We start from the raw sequence: 20,118 nt of genomic DNA on the forward strand, positions 1-20,118 counted from the left end.
GGAGGGGGCGGGCCAAGCACCAAGGAGCCCAGGCCCGGCGTGACCGCCCCACGTCACCCCTCGCCACGCCTCTGTGGACCCCGGCTTGTCTCCCCACTTCCATCAGCCTGGCTGGCTGCAAAGGGCAGCTGTGCCTTCAGGGCAGAGCTGGCCTGGTTTGTGCTCCAGGCACAGTCACCCGCTCCCACCCTTCACCTGCTGCGACATCACCGCGGGACCCTGGAGGGAGGCTCCGGAGGTCCAGTGCAGGGGACGTTGGAGAGGGCTAGCGGGGTGGTATCCTCGCCCGGACGGATCGCTTCAGCATCCCGGGCCACCCTGACTGCTCCTCCTGGAAACAAGTCAAATCACACAGTATCAGAGAGCTAGGACTGGTGTGTCCAAAGCACAGGCTCTTAAAAGCTGGGTGGGATGGGGAAACTGAGGCCCCCGGGAGGTCACGGAGGGCATCCCAGCTGGTCTCCAGCTGCCCACCCCTCCTCCGAGCCTACAGCCTCACGAAGCCCGCCTTCCCTCCACAGGCACTGATCCCGGCAGCGAGGTGCTCCCCGACTCCTTCCCCTCGGCGCCGGCTGAGCCCCTGCCCCACTTCCTGCAGGAGCCACAAGATGCCTACATCGTGAAGAACAAGCCCGTGGAGTTGCGCTGCCGCGCCTTCCCCGCCACGCAGATCTACTTCAAGTGTAACGGCGAGTGGGTCAGCCAGAATGACCACGTCATGAAGGAGGGCCTGGATGAGGCCACGGGTGAGCCTGCCCCCCCCCGTCCGGTCACCCCCAGCACACCTGGGCCCAGGGGTTCCACCCTGGGCTCCCTGTGAGACTTCACATGGCCGTGGCTTCCCCCCCGCCCCCATCCGCCGCCTCAGTTTCCCCTCTGGGATTCACCCGTGATCAGTATTTCCCCAAGGGTTGTCCCCAGTCTGACTTTGGGTTGCCAAATGAAAGTGCACCGAATCCTTGCTGAGTGCTCACTCTTTTTCTGGTTTCTCCCTGTCTCTGGCTTACATCACGGAGCAGTCTGGGGGCGGGGGTGGGGGTGGGGGGCTAGAGCTCTTACACACACGCACGCACACCCCAGCACCTGCTGGGCTCCCCGTTTAACAAAGAGCTCCCCTCCAGCCCCCCACCGGCACGCAACTAGAATCCTAGACCATCGTGAGTGCGGGAGGGCCTCAGTGTCTGTGGGAAGTGATTCTGTTTCTTTTCATAAGAATGCTGCGTTTCCTTCATAGACATCAGTTGTTTTCAGTTTAAACAAGAGGTTGGTGATGTCACGTAAATAACCACGGAGGGTGCGCTATAGGATGTAGCCCAGATCCCGAGGGTGAGGTGAACTTGGGGTCTCCGGGGCACCCCCAGTGGGGCCCCCGAGGCCAGGTGGTTGCTTATCTGTCCCCAGGCCCCCGTTTACAGTACAGGACCCTCTGGGGTGGAGAGCCTATCCGGGGTTCGGGCCAGGGAGGGGGCGTCCGCTGCTGGTTACCTGCAGGTGGCCGGTGTCGGGCAGACCCAGCCAAGCCCGGGCTCCGGGGGTCCTTCGCCCCACAGCCCGCCTCAGCTTTGGTTTTGAGGCTTTCACCCCTTCCCTCGTCCTTTCTTAGCCGTCTCTCCTCTCCTTCTGTCTCTCCTGCCTCTCCCCCTTCTCACCCCTGTCTCTCTGTGTCCATCTTTTTTCCCTTATGTCTGTCTGTCTGCCACCACCCCCCCCGCCACCACATACTCTCTCTCCTTTCTGCCTCCTTCCGACTTCTTTTTTCCTGGAAAAAGCTCGCAGATTTCAGAACCACCCAGGCTTAAAACCATACCCCAGAATGTACTTAATGCCACCCCAAACCGTATATGTTAAAACGGTAAGTTTTGGGTTATGTATATTTTACCAAAATTCTGAAAGCATTTTAAAAAATAGATTTAGAGTGTCAGGCTCACCCAAAATCTAAAAATAAAAAAAAGGAATGTTGAAAAGAGAAAAAAAAGGAACATACCCAGCTGCCCCTGTTCCCTGTTCTGTGTGGCTCTGGGAAAGTCACCCACCCTCTCTGAGCCCCAGGTCCTCTCGTTGTAAACTGGGATGTTAACGGAAGGTCGTGTGGAACAAGGTGGCGTAAAGTGCCAGGCGCTCAGTAAACCCCCATTTCCTCTGTCCTCTTTCTGGCTTTTTCTTGGCCTCTTTCCTCTTGAAGCCTGTCCTTCTTTCTCTGTCCCCCTGAGCCCCTCCGGCCTGTATCAGAGGTCACTTGTGGGGGTCCAGGCAGAGCAGAGGGATGGTGTACCCTCCCCGGGGCCTCTCAAAAACCCTGCAATTAGTAGTAATAGTAACAGCATGGCATCTACTCCCCTGGTACCGGGCTCACGAGCCATGCCAGCCCGAGAAATTGGGGCACTCTTGTCCCCATTAGCTACAAAGAATAGACTGTGGTCCTGTGGGCACTCCCTTGGCAGCAGTATGGCTGGTTTCATCCTCCTGCTCCCCACCCTGGCCCTCTCGGTGGCTCTGGAAAGACAGGGGATGATAGCCGTGGGCCAGAAGAGGCAGGACGAGCCCACCCTACCAGCTCGTGCCAGGTCAGGACAAGAGCCCAGTCCTGGGTGTCCTGGCCCAGGTCCCACCTGCCCCTTAACCACCATGCTGGAGGAGGTGGGCATGGGGGGGGGGGCACCTGGTGCTGGGGACCAAGTCAGAGAGACTGCAGGTCCCTGTCCTCCTTCTGGGTGATGATTTCTCTGTCCAGCGGTTGGGCTGGATGGCTGACCCCCTTGAGAGGGACCCCCCCTGTCAGTTTCACAGCCTAGTGAATAAGGGGCGGGGGCCCCCTCTGTGCCGCCCTGGGCTGTGCAGCATTGGTCAAAGGCCAGGACTCCAGGCAGCCCCTGTGAGCAGCCAGCGTCATCCCTCTGAAGCAGCCTCTGCCCTCCTGGTGCTCCCCAGGGGCAGAACCCCAGCCCCCTCGCATTTAGATCCCTGGCCGTCGGGAGGGGGTTTCCCTCACTGTCTGGGCTCCTCGGGCAAAGGGCATCCTACCCCATGGTGTGGGAGAGTTAAGGCAATGAGTTCACTGGAAAGGTCCAAAGAGGTCATGTATCTGGAGACAGAGCTTTAACCAGGGCAAGATACCAGATAGCTGGCCTCAGCTCTGCCGATACCTCGAGGTGGGACTTTGGACCTGCCACTGACCCTCTCTGAGCCTCAGTTTCTTCATATGTGGAAGGAAGGGGCTAGATGAGACCCAAATGACCTTCCCGAGTAGATTTGTGTTCAGCCTTGGCTGGGTGCTATGGCAGAGTGATTGCCATGATCGCTCTAGAGTTTACCCCGAGTGTTTTACTATGATGAGGGAACAGAAGCTCAGAGAGGCTGAGTAACTTAGTGAAGGTCACACAGCTGGGGAGTGAGGGTGGGGCCAGGACTCAAACCTGCCCAGCCACCCAACCCTACACTTGACCATCATGCCACAGTACCACAGAGTATACAGCTGACAATCCCGCCTTCGAGAGGCTCATCAGAGCCCACGTGCGGGCATGAGAGGGTGAGCTGGGACACGTGGCAGGGAGGAACAGCTTTAGGAATTCTGAGACGGGGACAGTCAGGAAGGGCTTCCTGGAGGAGGGGGCCTCACGGCCCTCCCACAAGCTTTGGGGAAGAGCTTTGGATGGGCATCGTCATCCAGAGGGTTCACTCGTTCCCTGAGCACAAGGGGCTTTTATTAAGGGTTGGCAGGAGAGTGTGTGATCCCTCTCTGGGTAGGCTGGTGGATGCTGTTATGCAGGGAAGCCCCCAGGCCTTGGTTGGGAGCTGTTGAGAGGTCCTAGGAAGAGGGGCCTCCCCCCAGCTCCAGCTCCTAACCAGAGACAGGCCACCTGCTTTCTTCATGTATTTCTGGAGCACCTTTCCTGGGCCAGGTCCTGGGCCACAGCAGTGAGCAGGGCAAAGCCCTGCTTTATTCTCCCGCGGGAAATATTTAACAAACAAATTATCAGTAGGTAATACAGTTCCGGATAGCAGTCAGGGTCGTGGGGAAGTCAGGCTGGGCGGGGGTTGATAACTACGCAGCCCAGTGTCCAGTATGGTGCTTTGAGAGTGGGTGGAGATGGGCCAGGGTCAGAGAGGCGTTCCCTCAGGAAGTGAGGCCCAGCCCAGAGCCGATGGCGACCGGGAGTCCACTGGGCACAGAGGTGACGGAAGAGGGTTCCGGGCAGGAGACTGGGTGTGCAAAGGCCCTGTGGCAGGGGAGACCATGAGGAACTGGAAGATGCCCGGTGAGGCTGTAGTGGATAGACTGTGCAGGGCCAGAAGGCCACGTGGGGGATCTGGGTCTTCACGTCGTGAGGACTGGAGGCACAGCCAGGGGACGCGTGGCATTGTGCGCTGGGAGGAGCGCACACCAGCTGCGGGGCAGGAAGCGGACTAGACGGGGCAGAGGGCTTGTGTTAGCCCTTGCAGTCTCCAGGGGAGTGGCAGTGGTGGCTGGGGCCAGGGTGGAGTCGGAAGAGACGAACAAATAGATGGAAATGGAAGCGCTTGGCAGGGACAGAGGTCCTGGTGCCACGTCCTGTGCTTCCTATCCTCAGACCCGCCCCCGATGCCATCTGTCTCCTCCTCTCAGGCCTGCGGGTACGAGAGGTACAGATCGAGGTGTCGCGGCAGCAGGTGGAGGAGCTGTTCGGGCTGGAGGATTACTGGTGCCAGTGCGTGGCCTGGAGCTCCGCGGGCACCACCAAGAGTCGCCGGGCCTACGTCCGCATCGCATGTAAGCCGTCCTGACCCCCCCACCCCGCTCCTCTGGGCCCCTTCCCCCTGCCCACGCCCCCTGGAGAGGAAACTCCACAGCTGTGGGGGCATCCCTTGCCCGCTGCAGAGACGTGAGGGCACACGGATGCCAGCTCAGAAAAGGCCTCCTGGACCCAGAACTTAAGCCACCTCTGGCCTCAGGATTTCTAACAGCCTTTTGTAGCTACGTCTGTATAAGGGAGCTGCCAGCTTCCTCACCAGCCTGGGTTGTTGTGTGCTTAGGATCCCAGCGTCAGGGAGGGAGACCTGTTCCCCCAACCCCACCTGGTGAGGCCCCCACTTTGGAGGAGATGCCCAAGCAGAGCCCAGTTTCCTTGGCGTGCACTGCCCCCTAGTGGCTAGAGTGGGACGCGTGAGGCTTCTGTTCCGCCCAATTGTGCCTGGTGACCCCACTTCCTTCTTCCACTCCTTCTTCCAGACCTGCGCAAGAACTTCGATCAGGAGCCTCTGGGCAAGGAGGTGCCCCTGGACCAGGAGGTTCTCCTACAGTGCCGCCCACCAGAGGGCGTGCCTGTGGCTGAGGTGAGCGGGGACGAGGAGAATACTCAGCATGGCAGAGACCATGATGCCTCAGCCTCCCAGAGCTCTCCCCGTTTCATAGATGGGAATATTGAGGCTTGAGACAGAGAAGAGAACTACGGCCTCTGCAGAGCTCGGCGTGTGCTAGACCCCAGCTCGGCCCTCCACAGGCATAACCCCTCAGGATGGGGAAGAGCTGGGGCCAGATCCCCACGGGCTACTTGAGCAGGCCCCAGGCTGAGTCTCTTGCAACGGAGGTGCCTGTGGCTGTATCTTCCCCCCCCCCCCCCAGAAGCCGAAGTCCCAGCTTTGTGGATGCCAAAGGGCCTCACCGTGCATGTGTCCGAGCACGTGGCCTTTGCCCTAACGGCGAAGGGCTAACACTTGTGTTGCACGTCCAGGGGGTCAAGTACCGTCCTCCACACTTTGCACACTAACTTGTTTAATCCTTGCATCAGCCCTATGCGGTGAGTGCTGATAAATTCTGCCTTACGAATGATGAAATCGAGGCCGGCGTTAAGCCCCTCCCCAGGGCCGTCTAGCTGGTGGGGTGCTCGTCGCAACCACTGTGTTCTGCAGTATTCGCCACGGGGCCCGGCCCGTGGAGGCCCAGCCTCACTCTGTCACCACCGCGGGTAGACACGGATAGAACTGCGGTCCTGTTTATGGCCGGGCCTCCCTTCCCCTCCAGAGAGGGCCCACTCCCTGAGATGCAGGTAAGCAGGTAGCGGGCCCTCATGCCCCCCACCCCCATCCCTGTAGGTAGAATGGCTCAAGAATGAGGACATCATCGACCCCACCCAGGACACCAACTTCCTGCTCACCATCGACCACAACCTCATCATCCGCCAGGCCCGCCTGGCAGATACGGCCAACTACACCTGTGTGGCCAAGAACATCGTGGCCAAGCGTCGCAGCACCACTGCCACGGTCATTGTCTTCGGTACGGGTCCTGAGTGGGGGGGGGGGGGGGGGGGGGGGCAGCTTGGGCCATATGCCCACCTCATCCCACCCTACACAGGAGGTTGGCAGGACCCTGGTGGACAGGAGAGGGGAGGTGCCTTCCCCAAGATCACACAGCAGCTAGTGGTCGAGTCAGGCACTCGTGGGCTTGGGGCTAGAACAGGGCCTCGTCAGCATCCTCACTCCCAAGCCTGGTGACCCAGCAGAGTGCGGAACCGCTGCCCAGGCCTGTAGGATGTTCCTTGCTGTTCCCTCCACTGGGAGGGGCAGAGCTATAGCTGAGATGCCCCGAGTATGGTAGAAAGAACCCTGCGTCGGGTTTCAGGCACAGGTCACCCGTTACCAGGTGACCCTGGGTAAGCGTCAGCCCTCCCTGGACCTTTGCTTGCCATCGCACAATGGGGCTGGGAACAGACAGTGACCCCCCCCCCCCGCCCCCCGGTCCCCTCCAGTGTTGACGGTCGCAGCCAGATTTGTCTGCTGGAAACTGAGCCCCCAGTGCCGCAGCCAGTGGGGTCCGGTTAGGAAAGGCCTCAGCAGAAGGGCCTTGTCAGGACTGGAGATGGGGTCTAGGGGACCCACGGGCCGCAGAGCCAGGCTGACCAGGTGACACGTGCTGCCCTTGCAGTGAACGGTGGCTGGTCCAGCTGGGCGGAGTGGTCGCCCTGCTCCAACCGCTGCGGCCGTGGCTGGCAGAAACGTACACGGACCTGCACCAACCCGGCCCCGCTCAACGGAGGCGCCTTCTGCGAGGGCCAGGCCTTCCAAAAGACCGCCTGCACCACCGTGTGCCCAGGTGAGGCCCCGGGCCGGCGGGCGTCCTGCCCACACCCAGCCCGCCCCGGTCCCCAGCCCTGCCTTGTGTGCCGTGGCGTCTGCTGCCGTCAGGACAGCCGCTCTCTCCCCATGGTGGTGCTTGTTCTGGGGCCCACAGCTGGCCGAGCAGGCTGGACACTGTGGCCTGTGCCCTCTCGTTCCGCGCCCGGCTGCTAGAGGGACGGAGAGAGAGGCTCTGAGCTGCAGTCTGCCGGCGGGGGGGGGGAGCCCCGGCGCTGGGGGGGGTGGAGCCCCGGCGCTGCCCGGGGTCAGAGAGCCTGTCCTCCTGCCCGAGACTTTGGCTGCCACCCCTAATCCTGCAAAAGTCCTCTCTCCCCTCACCTTTGTCTCAGTCTGCGCGTCTGCATCTGTGGATCTGTGCGCGCCTGGTTTTGTCCCGCCCCTTCCACGTTTGCGTGAACCATGTGGTATATTTCCGTTGGGTTTGTGTCTTCGCGGGTGCACCGGGCTGTGCCTGTGTGAGTGGCCTCCTGTGTCTGTTTGTGTCCTCTCTGCCCGCACGTTGCCCCTGACTGCGCTGGCAAGGGGCCATGTGGCCATGGGTGGATGGATCTCTTCGTGTGGCTTCTGTGTCCTGGGCTCCCGTCCTGCTGGAGTGTGTGTGTGTGTGTGCACGCACCGCTGTGTGCCCTGGGCTCCCGTCCTGCCGTAGTGTGTGTGTGCGCGCGTGCGCGTGCACCGCTGTGCTCTGCGCGCATACCTGTGCACGCATGTGCCCCACGTGCCGTGTGCTGTGCTCCTGCAGTGGACGGAGCGTGGACGGAGTGGAGCAAGTGGTCAGCCTGCAGCACTGAGTGTGCCCACTGGCGCAGCCGCGAGTGCATGGCGCCCCCGCCCCAGAACGGAGGCCGAGACTGCAGCGGGACCCTGCTCGACTCCAAGAACTGCACCGATGGGCTGTGCATACAGAGTGAGTCCCTGCGCCGCCGCAGGCGGGGCCCGGGGGCGGGAGCCCGAGCCGGATGAGGCCCCTCCCACCCCGCCCCGCCCCGCCCCGCCCCACCGGCCAGCCCCAGGCCTCCAGCGCTGGCCTCGGTGGAGCAGCCCCTGGAGCCTCTGCCCACTCGCCACGTGCATCACCTCATCTGCGCGTTTCCTGTCACATTCACCATCCTTTCTTTGCCACCTGTGTCATTGTCTTTCCCTTTATTTCCCTCGACAGATAAGAAAACTCTAAGTGACCCCAAAAGCCACCGTAAGTCCCATTTCATGGCTGTCCTTTTTTTCTCTGGGGGACCCTTGCTCTCCTTGGCTGGCTTTTCCAGGGTGTGGGGTGCAGGGCAGGGCAGGGCACAGGGAGACTTGAAGGTGCCTCCCCCCACCAACCGTCCATGGGCCCCCCCCTTGGCCCCCAATGCTGCACGTGCCACGCCCTCCGTCATGTGCAGACAGACAGACCCTCAGCCCACAGAAAGGACACCATCCCGACCCTCCCATTACGGGAGAAGATGAGCCTCAGAGAGAAGGGACTTATCCAAGGACTCAGCCAGGATTTGAACATCAGTACTTATGTGACCCACGCCAGTACTCTTAGCCTTGTCCCCTCAGCCTTCCTCTCCGCAACAGAGCCGGTGCAGAGGCCCATACTGTCCCTTCCAGTGCCCCTACTGTATCCCCCAGCGAGGTTCTCCTAGCGTCAGCCCCGAGGGGGTCTGGTCCACTTACCCCCCAGGCCGTCCTGCGGCCACACCAGAGCAGTAAAGCTGCTCGGGCAGATCGGCCTGTGGTAATTAAACCATAATTTCCAAATAATTCTGGGTTCATAAAATCAGCAGTGGGCCCCTGGGCCCAGCTCACAGGGGGACCAGGCTCGTGACTGGTGAGCGATTATCAGGTGACCCTCGATGGTTAGGGAGAGCATCAGGAGGCAGAGCCAAGCCCCGAGGGCCTCCTGGCAGCTCTCCCGGGCGCCGGGGCCCTCCGGGGAGCCCAAGAGTGAGGGCCACCGAGGAGAGATGGGGCCAGAAGGTGGCAGAAGTGGGCGGACACCAGGACTGAGCCGTGCCCTGCCTCCCAAAGGCTCAGTCGGCACCAGGAAAGTGGGGCTTGGAAGGGTCCAGGCAGGGAAAGCAGGCCTCCCTGTCTGCGGGCCCTCCCAGGAGGGGAGACCGGACGTTGGCTTCCTGGAGGTCCCCAAACAAAAAAGAGGGAAGAGCAGGCATCTTGGCTCGGCCTGTGTGCTGTCCAGTGTCCTAGCCACTCACCATGAGTGGCTCTTCCCACTTCCATTTAACTTAGTTAAAACTAAATACATTTTTAAAGACCGAGTGCCTCAGTCAGAGCGGCCACGTTTTAGTTGTTCGTTAGCCACACGTGGCTAGTGGCTGTCACGTGGGACAACGCAGACACAGAATGCCTGTCATCGTGTCAATGCCACCTCCCTGCCTGGGCCGTGTGGGGTTACTTGCAGCTGTGTGGCAGCCTGCCTGGGGGAGGAAAGTGTAGCCGGTGGGTGACCCCCCCTGGGCCCCTTCCTTCCCCTCCCCCTGCTCACCTCTTCTCCACCCCATCGCCTTGCATCTCATTCCCTCCTCCTGCTCCCCCTCTGCCGCCATCCCCTCCCCTCAGCCCAGGATGCAAGTTGAGCTCAGGGTGGCTGCTTACAGAGATTACCAGGAGCCGGGACCTCCGGCCCTGGGATGTGCTGCAGGCCGCAGCGAGGGCCTCCGTTTGCATCCTGGCTGGGACGGGACATTGTCTCTTTCTCAGCAGTGAGCAAGGAGTTACCTGTTGGGACTGCCCATGAGTCCTCTTGCGTTTTTCTGCACCGGGAGGGAAGCAAGATAGGGGATCTGAGGCCGTTTTACTCGTCGAGACTGATGCGCAGAGAGGTTGAGGCTTGCCTGCGGTCCCGGCCAGTCACGAGGGCTCAGACTAGGACCTAGCATGGCGCCGGTCTGTCCCAGGACCTGGGTTTCTGCCCCTGCCCCTCACCCCGCTCTCCTGTCCCCGCAGTGCTGGAGACCTCGGGGGACGTGGCGCTGTACGCGGGCCTCGTGGTGTCCATCTTCGTCGTCGTGGGCGTCATCATGGTGGTGGGGGTGGTGGTTTACCGCCGCAACTGCCGGGACTTTGACACGGACATCACCGACTCGTCGGCCGCCCTCACTGGCGGCTTCCACCCCGTCAACTTCAAGACTGCGAGGCCCAGTAAGGACCTGGGAGTACCCGGGGTGGCAGATGCAGGCAGGGTACCCAGAGGGGCACGGCAGCCAGCCACACCAGCCAGACTGGAGTGGGGCCTCCCCCACTGGACTTTTGGGTGGGATTTTGCAACAGCAGGGCCCCCGGCGGGAGGAGAGGATGGGACCGGGCCAGCGAGGCACAGCTGGGTCTGACTGTAGCCCCAACCCCTGCAGACAATCCACAGCTCCTGCACCCATCCGTGCCTCCGGACCTCACGGCCAGTGCCGGAGTCTACCGCGGGCCCGTGTATGCCCTGCAGGACTCCGCCGACAAGATCCCCATGACCAACTCGCCCCTGCTGGACCCCCTGCCCAGTCTCAAGATCAAGGTCTACAACTCCAGCACCACCGGCTCGGGGCCAGGCCTGCCAGATGGGGCTGACCTGCTGGGGGTCCTGCCGCCCGGCACGTATTCCGGCGACTACACCCGGGATGCCCACTTACTGCACCTGCGCAGTGCCAGCCTCGGCTCCCAGCAGCTCCTGGGCCTGCCCCGCGACCCGGGGAGCAGCGTCAGCGGCACTTTTGGCTGCCTGGGTGGGAGGCTCAGCATCCCGGGCACAGGTGGGCTCCTCCTGCCCCGCTCGCCTGTCAGCCCGGCCTCCGCATGTCCCCTCTGGGCATCCCCAGCCCCTCCCCCCTCTCCCCCCAGCAGAAGATAGGGCTTCCCTGATCCCATTTCACAGATGGGGAACATGCGGTCCAGGGGAAAGAAGGGACTATAACATAGAAGACTTGGGGTCCAGGCGTTTCTCTGTCTCATGAAGGCAGGGGAACCTTGGGCCAGCCCCTCTCTAAACCTTATCTGTTAAGTGGGAGGGAATATGTCTTTGTAATTCAACAGGCCTACAGAGCACTACTGAGAAGGCAGAGCCATCAGCTGATAGTTTCCCAGTGTGACACTGATCTGGGGCTGGAGCTGGCCCTGGGGCCTTTGAACTTTGACACTTTGCCCCATCTCTATACCCCACCGCAGTGCTAGAGGCCCCTGTGTTAGCAGATGTACCCACAGCTGTCAGTGGCCTGGGATCCCCCTTGTACCTAGTCCCCGAGCTTCTGTCCCCCACCTTGCTGGTGACCACCTGGAGTTCAGGAGATGCCTTTCTCCCCCTGCCCCAAGCTAGGAGCCAACCAACCCCCTCCCCCACCCCCCCCCCATCCCCCATTCTAGGCTCTTAGATTCCCTCCAGCCCCTCCCTGCTGACCTCCTTCTGCCCCTAGGGGTCAGCCTGCTGGTACCCAATGGAGCCATCCCCCAGGGCAAGTTCTACGAGATGTACCTCCTTATCAACAAGGCAGAAAACACCCTGTGAGTGGACAGACCTCAGTCTGGCATGCGCTGCCCCCCTTCTCTTCCTCTCCCTGCTGCCTGGCCACCTTGGGTTCAAATATCACCATCTGAGCCAGATCCTAAAGTAGCCCTCCAAGCAAAGCATTGACAGATCTTATTACGTCCACATTTAAAATGTGAAGCACCGACACAGCGAATCATAAAACTGAAAGGCGATTGACAAAGTAGCTACAATACGACAAGAGGCTTATCCTTACTATGTAAAGAGGCTTTAGAGACCAATAAAAAAAGTAAATATTTCACTGCAAGAATGGGCAAAGGATACAAACAAGTGATTCACACATACTCTCTGATGCAAGCACGTATACACACACACACACACACACACAGTGGCCAGTAGGTTATGAAAAAATGGCCAGCCTACTTTGTAGTCAGAGAAATAGAAATTCAAACAGCCATGGGACACTAGGAATTCTTTGTTTCTCGAATTTGCAAAGATATTTTTCAAACGGCCTGACCTCCCTATTGACAAGAGTGTGGGACCTCGGCCCTCCCATGACACGCAGGCGGGAGCACGGGCTGGTACCAGCTTCCCAGAGGGCAGTTTAGCAACGCTTAACCAAAAGCATCCCAAGCGTGCAGAACCTTTGAAAATACGAGCAAAGACATAGCTGAGAACGCTAGAGTGGAATAGCAGAAATCTGAGCACACTCTCAAGGCCTAGGCCGTCTTTCTTCCTCTCCTTAACCCCTCACCTCCGGGGGCCCAGGGGTGGAGACCTGCCTCTGTCACCCAAGAGCCGGGGTAGAGGTGGCAGGCCCACACCGGTCCCTTGCTGAGCTTCAAGCCTGCCCTCACTGCCTCCCCCCTGCCCTCTGCCCTGTCCCCAGCCCGCTTTCAGAAGGGACCCAGACGGTATTGAGCCCCTCGGTGACCTGTGGGCCCACGGGCCTCCTGCTGTGCCGCCCCGTCATCCTCACAGTACCCCACTGTGCTGAAGTCCGTGCCGGCGACTGGATCTTCCAGCTCAAGACCCAGGCCCACCAGGGCCACTGGGAGGTGAGGAGCCAAGGCTGGAAGGGGCGGGGAGGGGGCAGGGAAAGCGGGGCAGATCTACTATCTGAACCTGCCCTGGAAGGCCTCAAAAGCTGAAAGAAAGCTCCTCTTCTCCCGGCCCAACCCGGGTGGATTTCTCCATGGCCTTGACTGTGACCTCTTTGCCTCCCCGTGTAGGAGGTGGTGACCCTGGACGAGGAAACCCTGAACACGCCCTGCTACTGCCAGCTGGAGGCCAGGTCCTGCCACATCCTGTTGGACCAGCTGGGCACCTACGTGTTCACGGGTGAGTCCTATTCCCGCTCGGCAGTCAAGCGTCTCCAGCTGGCCATCTTCGCCCCTGCCCTCTGCACCTCCCTGGAGTACAGCCTCAGGGTCTACTGCCTAGAGGACACGCCCGTAGCGCTGAAGGTAAGGCCAGGCCGTCGGTAGCACACAGCCCTGGCACACGGTGGCTGTATCACCCCCTCCCCCAGCTGACCGGCTGTGCGGTACCTTCCAGTGCCCCCGCTCCCCGGAATCGTGGTACTTTCCAGGCACCCCTCTACCGCCATCAACCTCATTAATCACTCATTGCTCAAACATTGAAACGGCATCAGACCCGCGAGATACAGTTTTGCCCTCACCAAACTGCAGGCTAGAGGCGGGGGAAATGACAGGGGGCCTCGCTGATGGAGGGCTAGGCGAGCACCAGCCTGGGAGGGAGAGGATCTGAGAAGGCTTCACGGCACATTAACCTTAGACCTGTGCTCCGAAAGCCAAGGAAGGGTGCCCGGAAGAGAAAGGTGAAGGCCATCCCAGTGGGCGCGGCCGCTGACGCAAAGGCAGGTGTGTGGTCCCATGTGACCGAAGCACGCAGGGGCTGTTTCTAGGACCTCGAGCTCATCCTGACACCGGAAGAGCATAGCCCCTTGGCCTTGTGTTGACCTTCTCCTGCCGCCCACCTCTCTGCGAAGCCTCCGGGGCCTTTCCTGTAGCTCCAGACCTCCCTTGACCCAGGTCTAGGGTCCCCTCTAGCTCCTGTCTCCCAGTCTCGCGTGACTTGTCCCCAGCTCCAAGTCGAGGACCGATGCAACATGGGTGAAAAGGCCTCATGGGAGAGTGAGTGTCTTCTGCTGGGCCAGGCTGGCCTGAAACTGCAGAAGGCCCACAAGGGATCGGGGGTTCCGAGGAGAGGCTCTCGCGGCCTGGATCTCTGAGTACTGGGGCGCTGGCCAGTGTCCAGCTTTGATCAGAGAATGGAGAGGACAGCAGGAGGAAAGCCACCACATTTGAGCTTGATGGCATCACTTATTTATTCAGTCCCCATCTGTCCGTCCGTCCGTCCATCCATCCATCCATCCAGCTTGCTGCCCATCTATCTGTATACTCATTCACTCAGCAGTCCATCTGTCTGTGCAGCCATCGCCAACCATCCCTTCGTCTTTCCTTCCGTCTGTCCTTCTGTTTGTATATCCATCTGTTTGCATATCCATCTACACATCCATCGTCTGTCTGTATCTATCTACCCAACTATTTATCCATCCATTCATCCATCTACCTGTCCAGTCCTCTATAAATCCAGTTATCTATCCATCTGTCCCATTATCTGTCCATTCCCCCGTCTATTCACACAGTGTGTCTTCTCCGATCACTTACTAAATGCCCAGCCCTGTGCTCAGATGGTGGCCTGCCCTCAGTCTTACAGCCTGGCTCCTACTGCCCGCCTGTGTCCCCACACCCCGAGCTTGCAGCAGGAAAGACCCCAACTGGCCAAGTATGACGGGCTCCCCCTACCCGTTGCCTCCTGCCCACAGGAGGTGCTGGAACTGGAGCGGACCCTGGGTGGCTACCTAGTGGAAGAGCCAAAACCCCTGCTGTTTAAAGACAGTTACCACAATCTGCGCCTGTCTCTGCACGACATCCCCCATGCCCACTGGAGAAGCAAGCTGCTGGCCAAGTACCAGGTGAAGGCTGGGCCACAGGAGGTGGCAAATGACGCCGGGGAAGGGGAACGAATATTCGGTCTGCCCGCGGAAGATCGGTTCCCCCTCCCGGGCCTTGGCCTTCCTGTCTCCTTCCTCTAGCCTTGCCCCCGCCTCCCCGAGTCTCTGTCTCCCTCCCACCCCACTCTCCATGCCCCTAGTCGTCCCTAGGCACGTCGTCACGTCCGGTGCCACCGACAGCCATGTTCCCCCCACCCCCCACCCCGTTACACTCCCACACACAGATGTCTACAGACGTCATCTTCAAAGAGGCCTTGCCATCTCTAAGAGTGCTCATGCCTGGCCGACCATCCAGAGTCGTCTCGGATGGTCACTCCCCTGTGCCTACACCTACCTGAGCAACCCCATGGACTCTGCAGGGCCTCCAGCCCCAGACGTACATGCGCGTGTGTGCGTGCACATACACACATGCGCGCACGCATCCAGACTTGTGCCGCCTTCCCCAGACACTCGTTTCTCGGCTGAAGGGCCCCTGACCAGCTCTTCCTCTTCCTCTCTGGACGGAGAGGCCTGCCCTGCCCCCTGGGGGGGGGGGAGGGGGTCCCATCGCTCCCTGAGGTTGGCCCCCTGACCGGCCTCTGCCTCCATTCCCTGAGGGTAGGGCAGGGCAGGGCAGGCTGGCCTCACCTTGACCCTGACGCCCCTCCCTCAGGAGATCCCCTTCTACCACATTTGGAGTGGCAACCAGAAGGCCCTGCACTGCACCTTCACCCTGGAGAGGCACAGCCTGGCCTCCACAGAGCTCTCCTGCAAGATCTGTGTACGGCAGGTGGAAGGAGAGGGCCAGATCTGCCAGCTGCACGCCACGCTGGCAGAGGTGAGGCGGGAGGACAGACACTCGGCGGGGCCGGGGGAGGCAGCGTTCAGACCCGCGTGCCTGGGGATGCTGCCTTCCGTAGATATGTCCCCGTCAGCTCCCAGGTCTGAGCTGGGACTCCGTCACTTTCTGCACACTTACTGAGTGGCTGGTCCTGTGCTTGGCCGGTACCAGGCAACAGATGAAATGACCAAGTCAGAAGGTAGGTCTTAGGGAGGAAGAGACCATCGACCTTGTGTCAGGTCAGTGCTTAGCCCAAGCCTATGGCTCTCCTCCACTATACGTCCACATTGAGGTTTACAAAACGCAGGCCACCCAGGCCAGCAGCGCGAGAAGTTCCTTGGGCAATGTAAAAAGCGCCGATCAGAGGCCTAGACCCAGCTCTCTACCGAACTTGGCACGTGACCATGGGCAAGTCACTTCCCCGTTCTGGACTTCATTCCCACATGTGTCAACGTGCATCCGTGTGGAGTAGACTGTGGCTGAGGCTCCTTATGGCTTTGGAATCACGAGCCTGCACCCGCATCAGCCTGGGACAGTGCATTCGCCTGGTCCACCGCAAGGACCGTTGGGCACGCAGCCCTGGCCCTTGGAAGCCGGCCTTCTGGGGGAGGAGGTTTTTGAGCAGCTGACCTGCCCAGAGCGTGGGGAGGAACCTCCACGAGCTCACAGTCCCCGTGCAGGAAGGTCGGAGGGGCGGATGCTAGTGCTGTGCATGGGGGAGACCCCTGCCCCTCTCACCTTGCCCCCTGCCCTTCTAGACACCTGCTGGCTCCCTGGACGCCTTCTGCTCTGCCCCTGGCAGCACGGTCACCACCCAGCTGGGACCCTACGCCTTCAAGATTCCACTGTCCATCCGCCAGAAGATATGCAACAGCCTGGATGCCCCCAACTCGCGGGGCAATGACTGGCGGCTATTGGCGCAGAAGCTCTCCATGGACCGGTGGGTGTTGGGCCAGGCCGGCCCCACCCCAACCTCCCTTTGTCCCCCAGGGGGCAGGTGGGGCAGGCAGCCCGACAGTCCAGGATCAGATCCTTCCATTTGCGGTAGATCAGGAGCTGAGGCTTGGGTGTGCTCAGTCTGAGAAGCCCATTTTTGGGGAGTGCCATACTCAGCGTGCTGGCCCGTGAGGATCAGGTGAGGCCAGGACACCAGGGGTCATCACCATCTGCACCCCCGGGCCCAGGACGGAACAGGTATTCTGGAAATGTTTGCTGAGTGACGGTGTATTTTGGTGTCGAAGCCCTTCTGGAGAATCTAAAATGCTGCATAAATATAATGGCAATAGTAATTATTAGAATTACATTATACTTACTGAGAAACCATTTAATAAACCTGCATTGAGCAGATGCCACGTAGAAGACACCTGACTAGAAATGGATGGGCTTTACAAAGAGTCTAAGGCTCTGTTCCTGCTCTCGGGGTAGTGTGTGGGGCAAAACCAAGCAGGGAACAGATGCGGGAGGAGGAAAGATCGGAATGCCAGGTTTGGACAGTCTCTCCTGGGGCCAGTGTCTTTCAACGGGTAATAATAACAATGATGATGGATGATGACGAGCAAGACAGTTTCCATCTTAGGGATGAGGAAACCGAGGCTCAGAAAGGAGCAGTGGCTTTCCCAGGGCCACACAGCCCCCAAGCAGAAGAGCTAGGGTTCCGACCCAGGGTCGGGGGACCTCAGAGCCTTCCCACTTCCTGGTGCTCTGTCCACTTCCAAGCTCCTGGGAGGTGCTGAGTGTTGGGGGAGCCCAGTGACCCTCTCCTTCCCTCCGCCAGGTACCTGAACTACTTTGCCACCAAAGCGAGCCCCACGGGTGTAATCCTGGACCTCTGGGAAGCTCTGCAGCAGGATGACGGGGACCTCAACAGCCTGGCGAGTGCCTTGGAGGAGATGGGCAAGAGTGAGATGCTGGTGGCCATGGCCACTGACGGGGACTGCTGAGCCGCCCCGGACCGTGGACTGGGAGGGCTGGCAGGAGGCGGGCACAGAGGAGGCAGCCTCGTGTGAGGCAGTGCGGCCCCCGCTGCCCCCCAGCTCACAGCCAGAGGCGCCCCCTCCTCCTCCTCCCCTTGCCCCATTCCCAGACCACAACCAGCCTTAGAAAATCCATGTACTCTGTTGTCAGGAAGACCCAGTGTTCCTTTTCCACCCCTTGCTGTCCCCCCTGCCCTTGGATCTCCGTGGAGGAACCGAGACGAGGCCTCTGGAGGCAGCGAGGGGGCCCTCCCTCCCTCCTCCCACCCCCACCAGCCACCTCCGCCCCAGGAGCTCTGGGTGACGTTTGTCTTAGATGCGTTCTTCGGTTTCTTCCTCAGTTACTGGTTTCTCCCTCCCGCCTAAGTCCTCTTCCCCTTTCACACCGTTTTCCTCTTTGAAGAGTCAAGTACAATTCAGACGAACTGCTTTCTGTCGTCCAAAGCGAAAAGGAAAAGGAAAGGAAGAAAGAAAGCTTCAGACCCCTAGTCAGGCTCAAAGAAGAAAAAAGAGAAACACCAAAACCACAAGGGAAAAGAAAAACCCAGTTTCTTAGGAAACGCAAATGATTTATTATCCAGATATTTGGATAAGTCCTTTTTAAGAAAAAAAAAAAAAAAGAAAATGAAAAACAACACAAAAAAATAGAAAACTCTTTTCTTGAGTGTGGATGAGTGCGGGCTTGCTCATGGTTCTGGCCAGGAGTGAGCGTGTGTGCGTGTGTGTGTGTGTGTGTGAGAGAGAGAGAGAGAGAGATTATCAGGGAGAGAGAGACAGAACAGGGAACACCTTGCTGCTAATGATTCTGTCTTAGGCTAAATTCCTACAAGGCCTCAGTTTCCCCAGGTGTACAGGGTCGAACGGGGTTTTAGCCACGGTACCATGTTTCCCTCTAAAATTCTGAGCAGATGCTGAATCTTTAAAGGCAAGGAGCCCTGAGATCCGGAGTGGGCTGGGGTCCTCCCTCCCGCATCCCCAAGCAGATGCCCCACAGGCTCCCTGGGCTCCTGGAGAATCCAGATTAAGAGGCCCAGGGATGGAAACTGGGCAGGCCAGGCCAGCTGTGAGCCAGGGACAATGTTTCCAGTGCCCCGGTCTGGTGGCTCCTGGAAAAGGGGGTGGGGCCCAGAAGTGGGGCTCTAGCAGAGAAAGAAGTGGGCGGGGAGAGTCTCCCATGGGCACTTCTCTCCTTCACCCCAGGGTGGGAGCAGCCAGGTCACCCCTCTACCTAGCAGCCCCCAGACCAGGTGGGCTGGCGCAAATTGACATTCCGCTAATGCCCAGGAATCCGGGAACCGGTCTCCCCCAGCCTCAGTTTCTCCGTCTATAAAGCAGGAGGGCTGGATAAGCGGGCCTCTGACTGCAGAAGCCTGAGCTTCTGGGCCTCAGCGTGGCTTTACGGAATGTGTGAGCAGTCAGCCCTGCGGGCCGGGAGGCTGGGAGGTGGGCGGGCTGGCTGTGCTCTACGTGCACGCCCCAGTGAAGGAGGACCTGGGGAGGGCTGTTTTCCCAGCTCTGACCTCCACCGGCAGCTCCCTTAGCCCTGTTCTCACCCTCCCACTGCAGTCTGGGAGGTCTGAACAGGCGGGACTGCCAGAGTGGAGGGGGCTGGTACCGCCTCACCAGCCTGCTCCGGGATGCTCCAAGGGCCCAGCAGGATCCCTTTTGGGCTGGCTGATCATGGCCGGGACCAGGCTCTTACGGCTGGCACAGAGACCTCCTCGCAGGCCTCTCCCTGGCACCCGGGGCAAAGCAAGAAGTTCTGGGCACTGACCCCAGGGCTTGCCCCAGCTGGTCCATGACCAGCCTGGGCGCATCCTGGCCCTTGAAAGTCTGGTCTCCAGGGAGGAGAACAGGTTTGGGGGCTCCAGTCCTAGCCAGCAACCTCAGCCTACCCTTCCCTGCCATGGACTCGGGCTCATGGGGGTTCTTGCCCCCTGCCGGCGACCCTGGGCGGGGGGGTAGGTTGGCCACGGACAGACAGAGGCCTGCTCAGTTTGAGAGAGGGTCTCTCCTATCAGCGCTGCTGAAGGAGCCGGGCCTGCACTCAGGGCTGGGCAGCAACGGCTCTCTGCCCCAGGGCCTGTATGGTGTTGCCTCGCAGGCCTCGAGGCTTCCCTGCCAAAGGTGCCCATCCGCTGTGGGCTCAGCATCCCTGATGAGTCCTGGCCTGAGCTGTGCAGGCAGGGGTGACAACATGGCCCGGAGACAGCAGCCTGACCAGTGCCACGAGAGGCTTTACCCGGACCCTTCCCATCAGTCTCTGCTCACAGGCAGCCTGGAGTCCAAAGACCAGCACCCCAGCTCCAGCTGTGCCAGTAGACTGCTCTGTGACCTTGGGCATAGGACTGCCTTCTCTGGGCCTCACTTCCTTTTTACATCTGCAGCTGCTGTCCGACCGCCCTTGGGTTCTGACACACACGGGCGGTCATTCTGGGTTTCTCGTGGGAGGGAACCCTGCCGTGTTCTGCCGGGCCCCTCCTCCCTGCCCCACTCGCTCAGCAGCCACGATGGGAGCTCTTGGTGGATGAGGCCAAGCCAGCCGCACACGTGCCATTTCTCATCTGATTTCCAGAAATTGTGCACCAGGGCCTGGAGCACAGAGCCGATTGGCTGGGGCCTCCTGGGAGGGTTCAAATTGTCCAGCTTTATAAGAAACGCCGAGAAAGGGTTTGCTGCCTCCATCATTCAAACCTCTGCT

General features: G+C 60.1%; 1 protein-coding gene across 2 annotated transcripts in view; it reads left to right on the forward strand.

The window, feature by feature from the left end:
- UNC5B (unc-5 netrin receptor B) overlaps positions 1–18,080 on the forward strand; it is a 79,241-nt gene extending 61,161 nt beyond the window's left edge. The window contains exons 2-17 of one of the 2 annotated variants that reach the window (XM_043596557.1): positions 522–746; positions 4,604–4,747; positions 5,207–5,310; positions 6,070–6,250; positions 6,899–7,066; positions 7,853–8,017; positions 8,270–8,302; positions 10,063–10,257; positions 10,467–10,856; positions 11,514–11,601; positions 12,474–12,642; positions 12,817–13,050; positions 14,436–14,585; positions 15,277–15,441; positions 16,203–16,384; positions 17,219–18,080. In XM_043596557.1, coding sequence (XP_043452492.1) covers positions 522–746; positions 4,604–4,747; positions 5,207–5,310; positions 6,070–6,250; positions 6,899–7,066; positions 7,853–8,017; positions 8,270–8,302; positions 10,063–10,257; positions 10,467–10,856; positions 11,514–11,601; positions 12,474–12,642; positions 12,817–13,050; positions 14,436–14,585; positions 15,277–15,441; positions 16,203–16,384; positions 17,219–17,384 — 2,759 coding nt within the window. In that variant the 3' untranslated portion in view covers positions 17,385–18,080. The remainder of the gene's footprint in view (positions 1–521; positions 747–4,603; positions 4,748–5,206; positions 5,311–6,069; positions 6,251–6,898; positions 7,067–7,852; positions 8,018–8,269; positions 8,303–10,062; positions 10,258–10,466; positions 10,857–11,513; positions 11,602–12,473; positions 12,643–12,816; positions 13,051–14,435; positions 14,586–15,276; positions 15,442–16,202; positions 16,385–17,218) is intronic. The other variant, XM_043596558.1, reaches the window with a different exon arrangement.
- Positions 18,081–20,118: the final 2,038 nt, after the last annotated feature.

Source organism: Prionailurus bengalensis, chromosome D2 (genome assembly GCF_016509475.1).
Source record: "Prionailurus bengalensis isolate Pbe53 chromosome D2, Fcat_Pben_1.1_paternal_pri, whole genome shotgun sequence".
NCBI classification, from domain to species: Eukaryota; Metazoa; Chordata; class Mammalia; order Carnivora; family Felidae; genus Prionailurus; species Prionailurus bengalensis.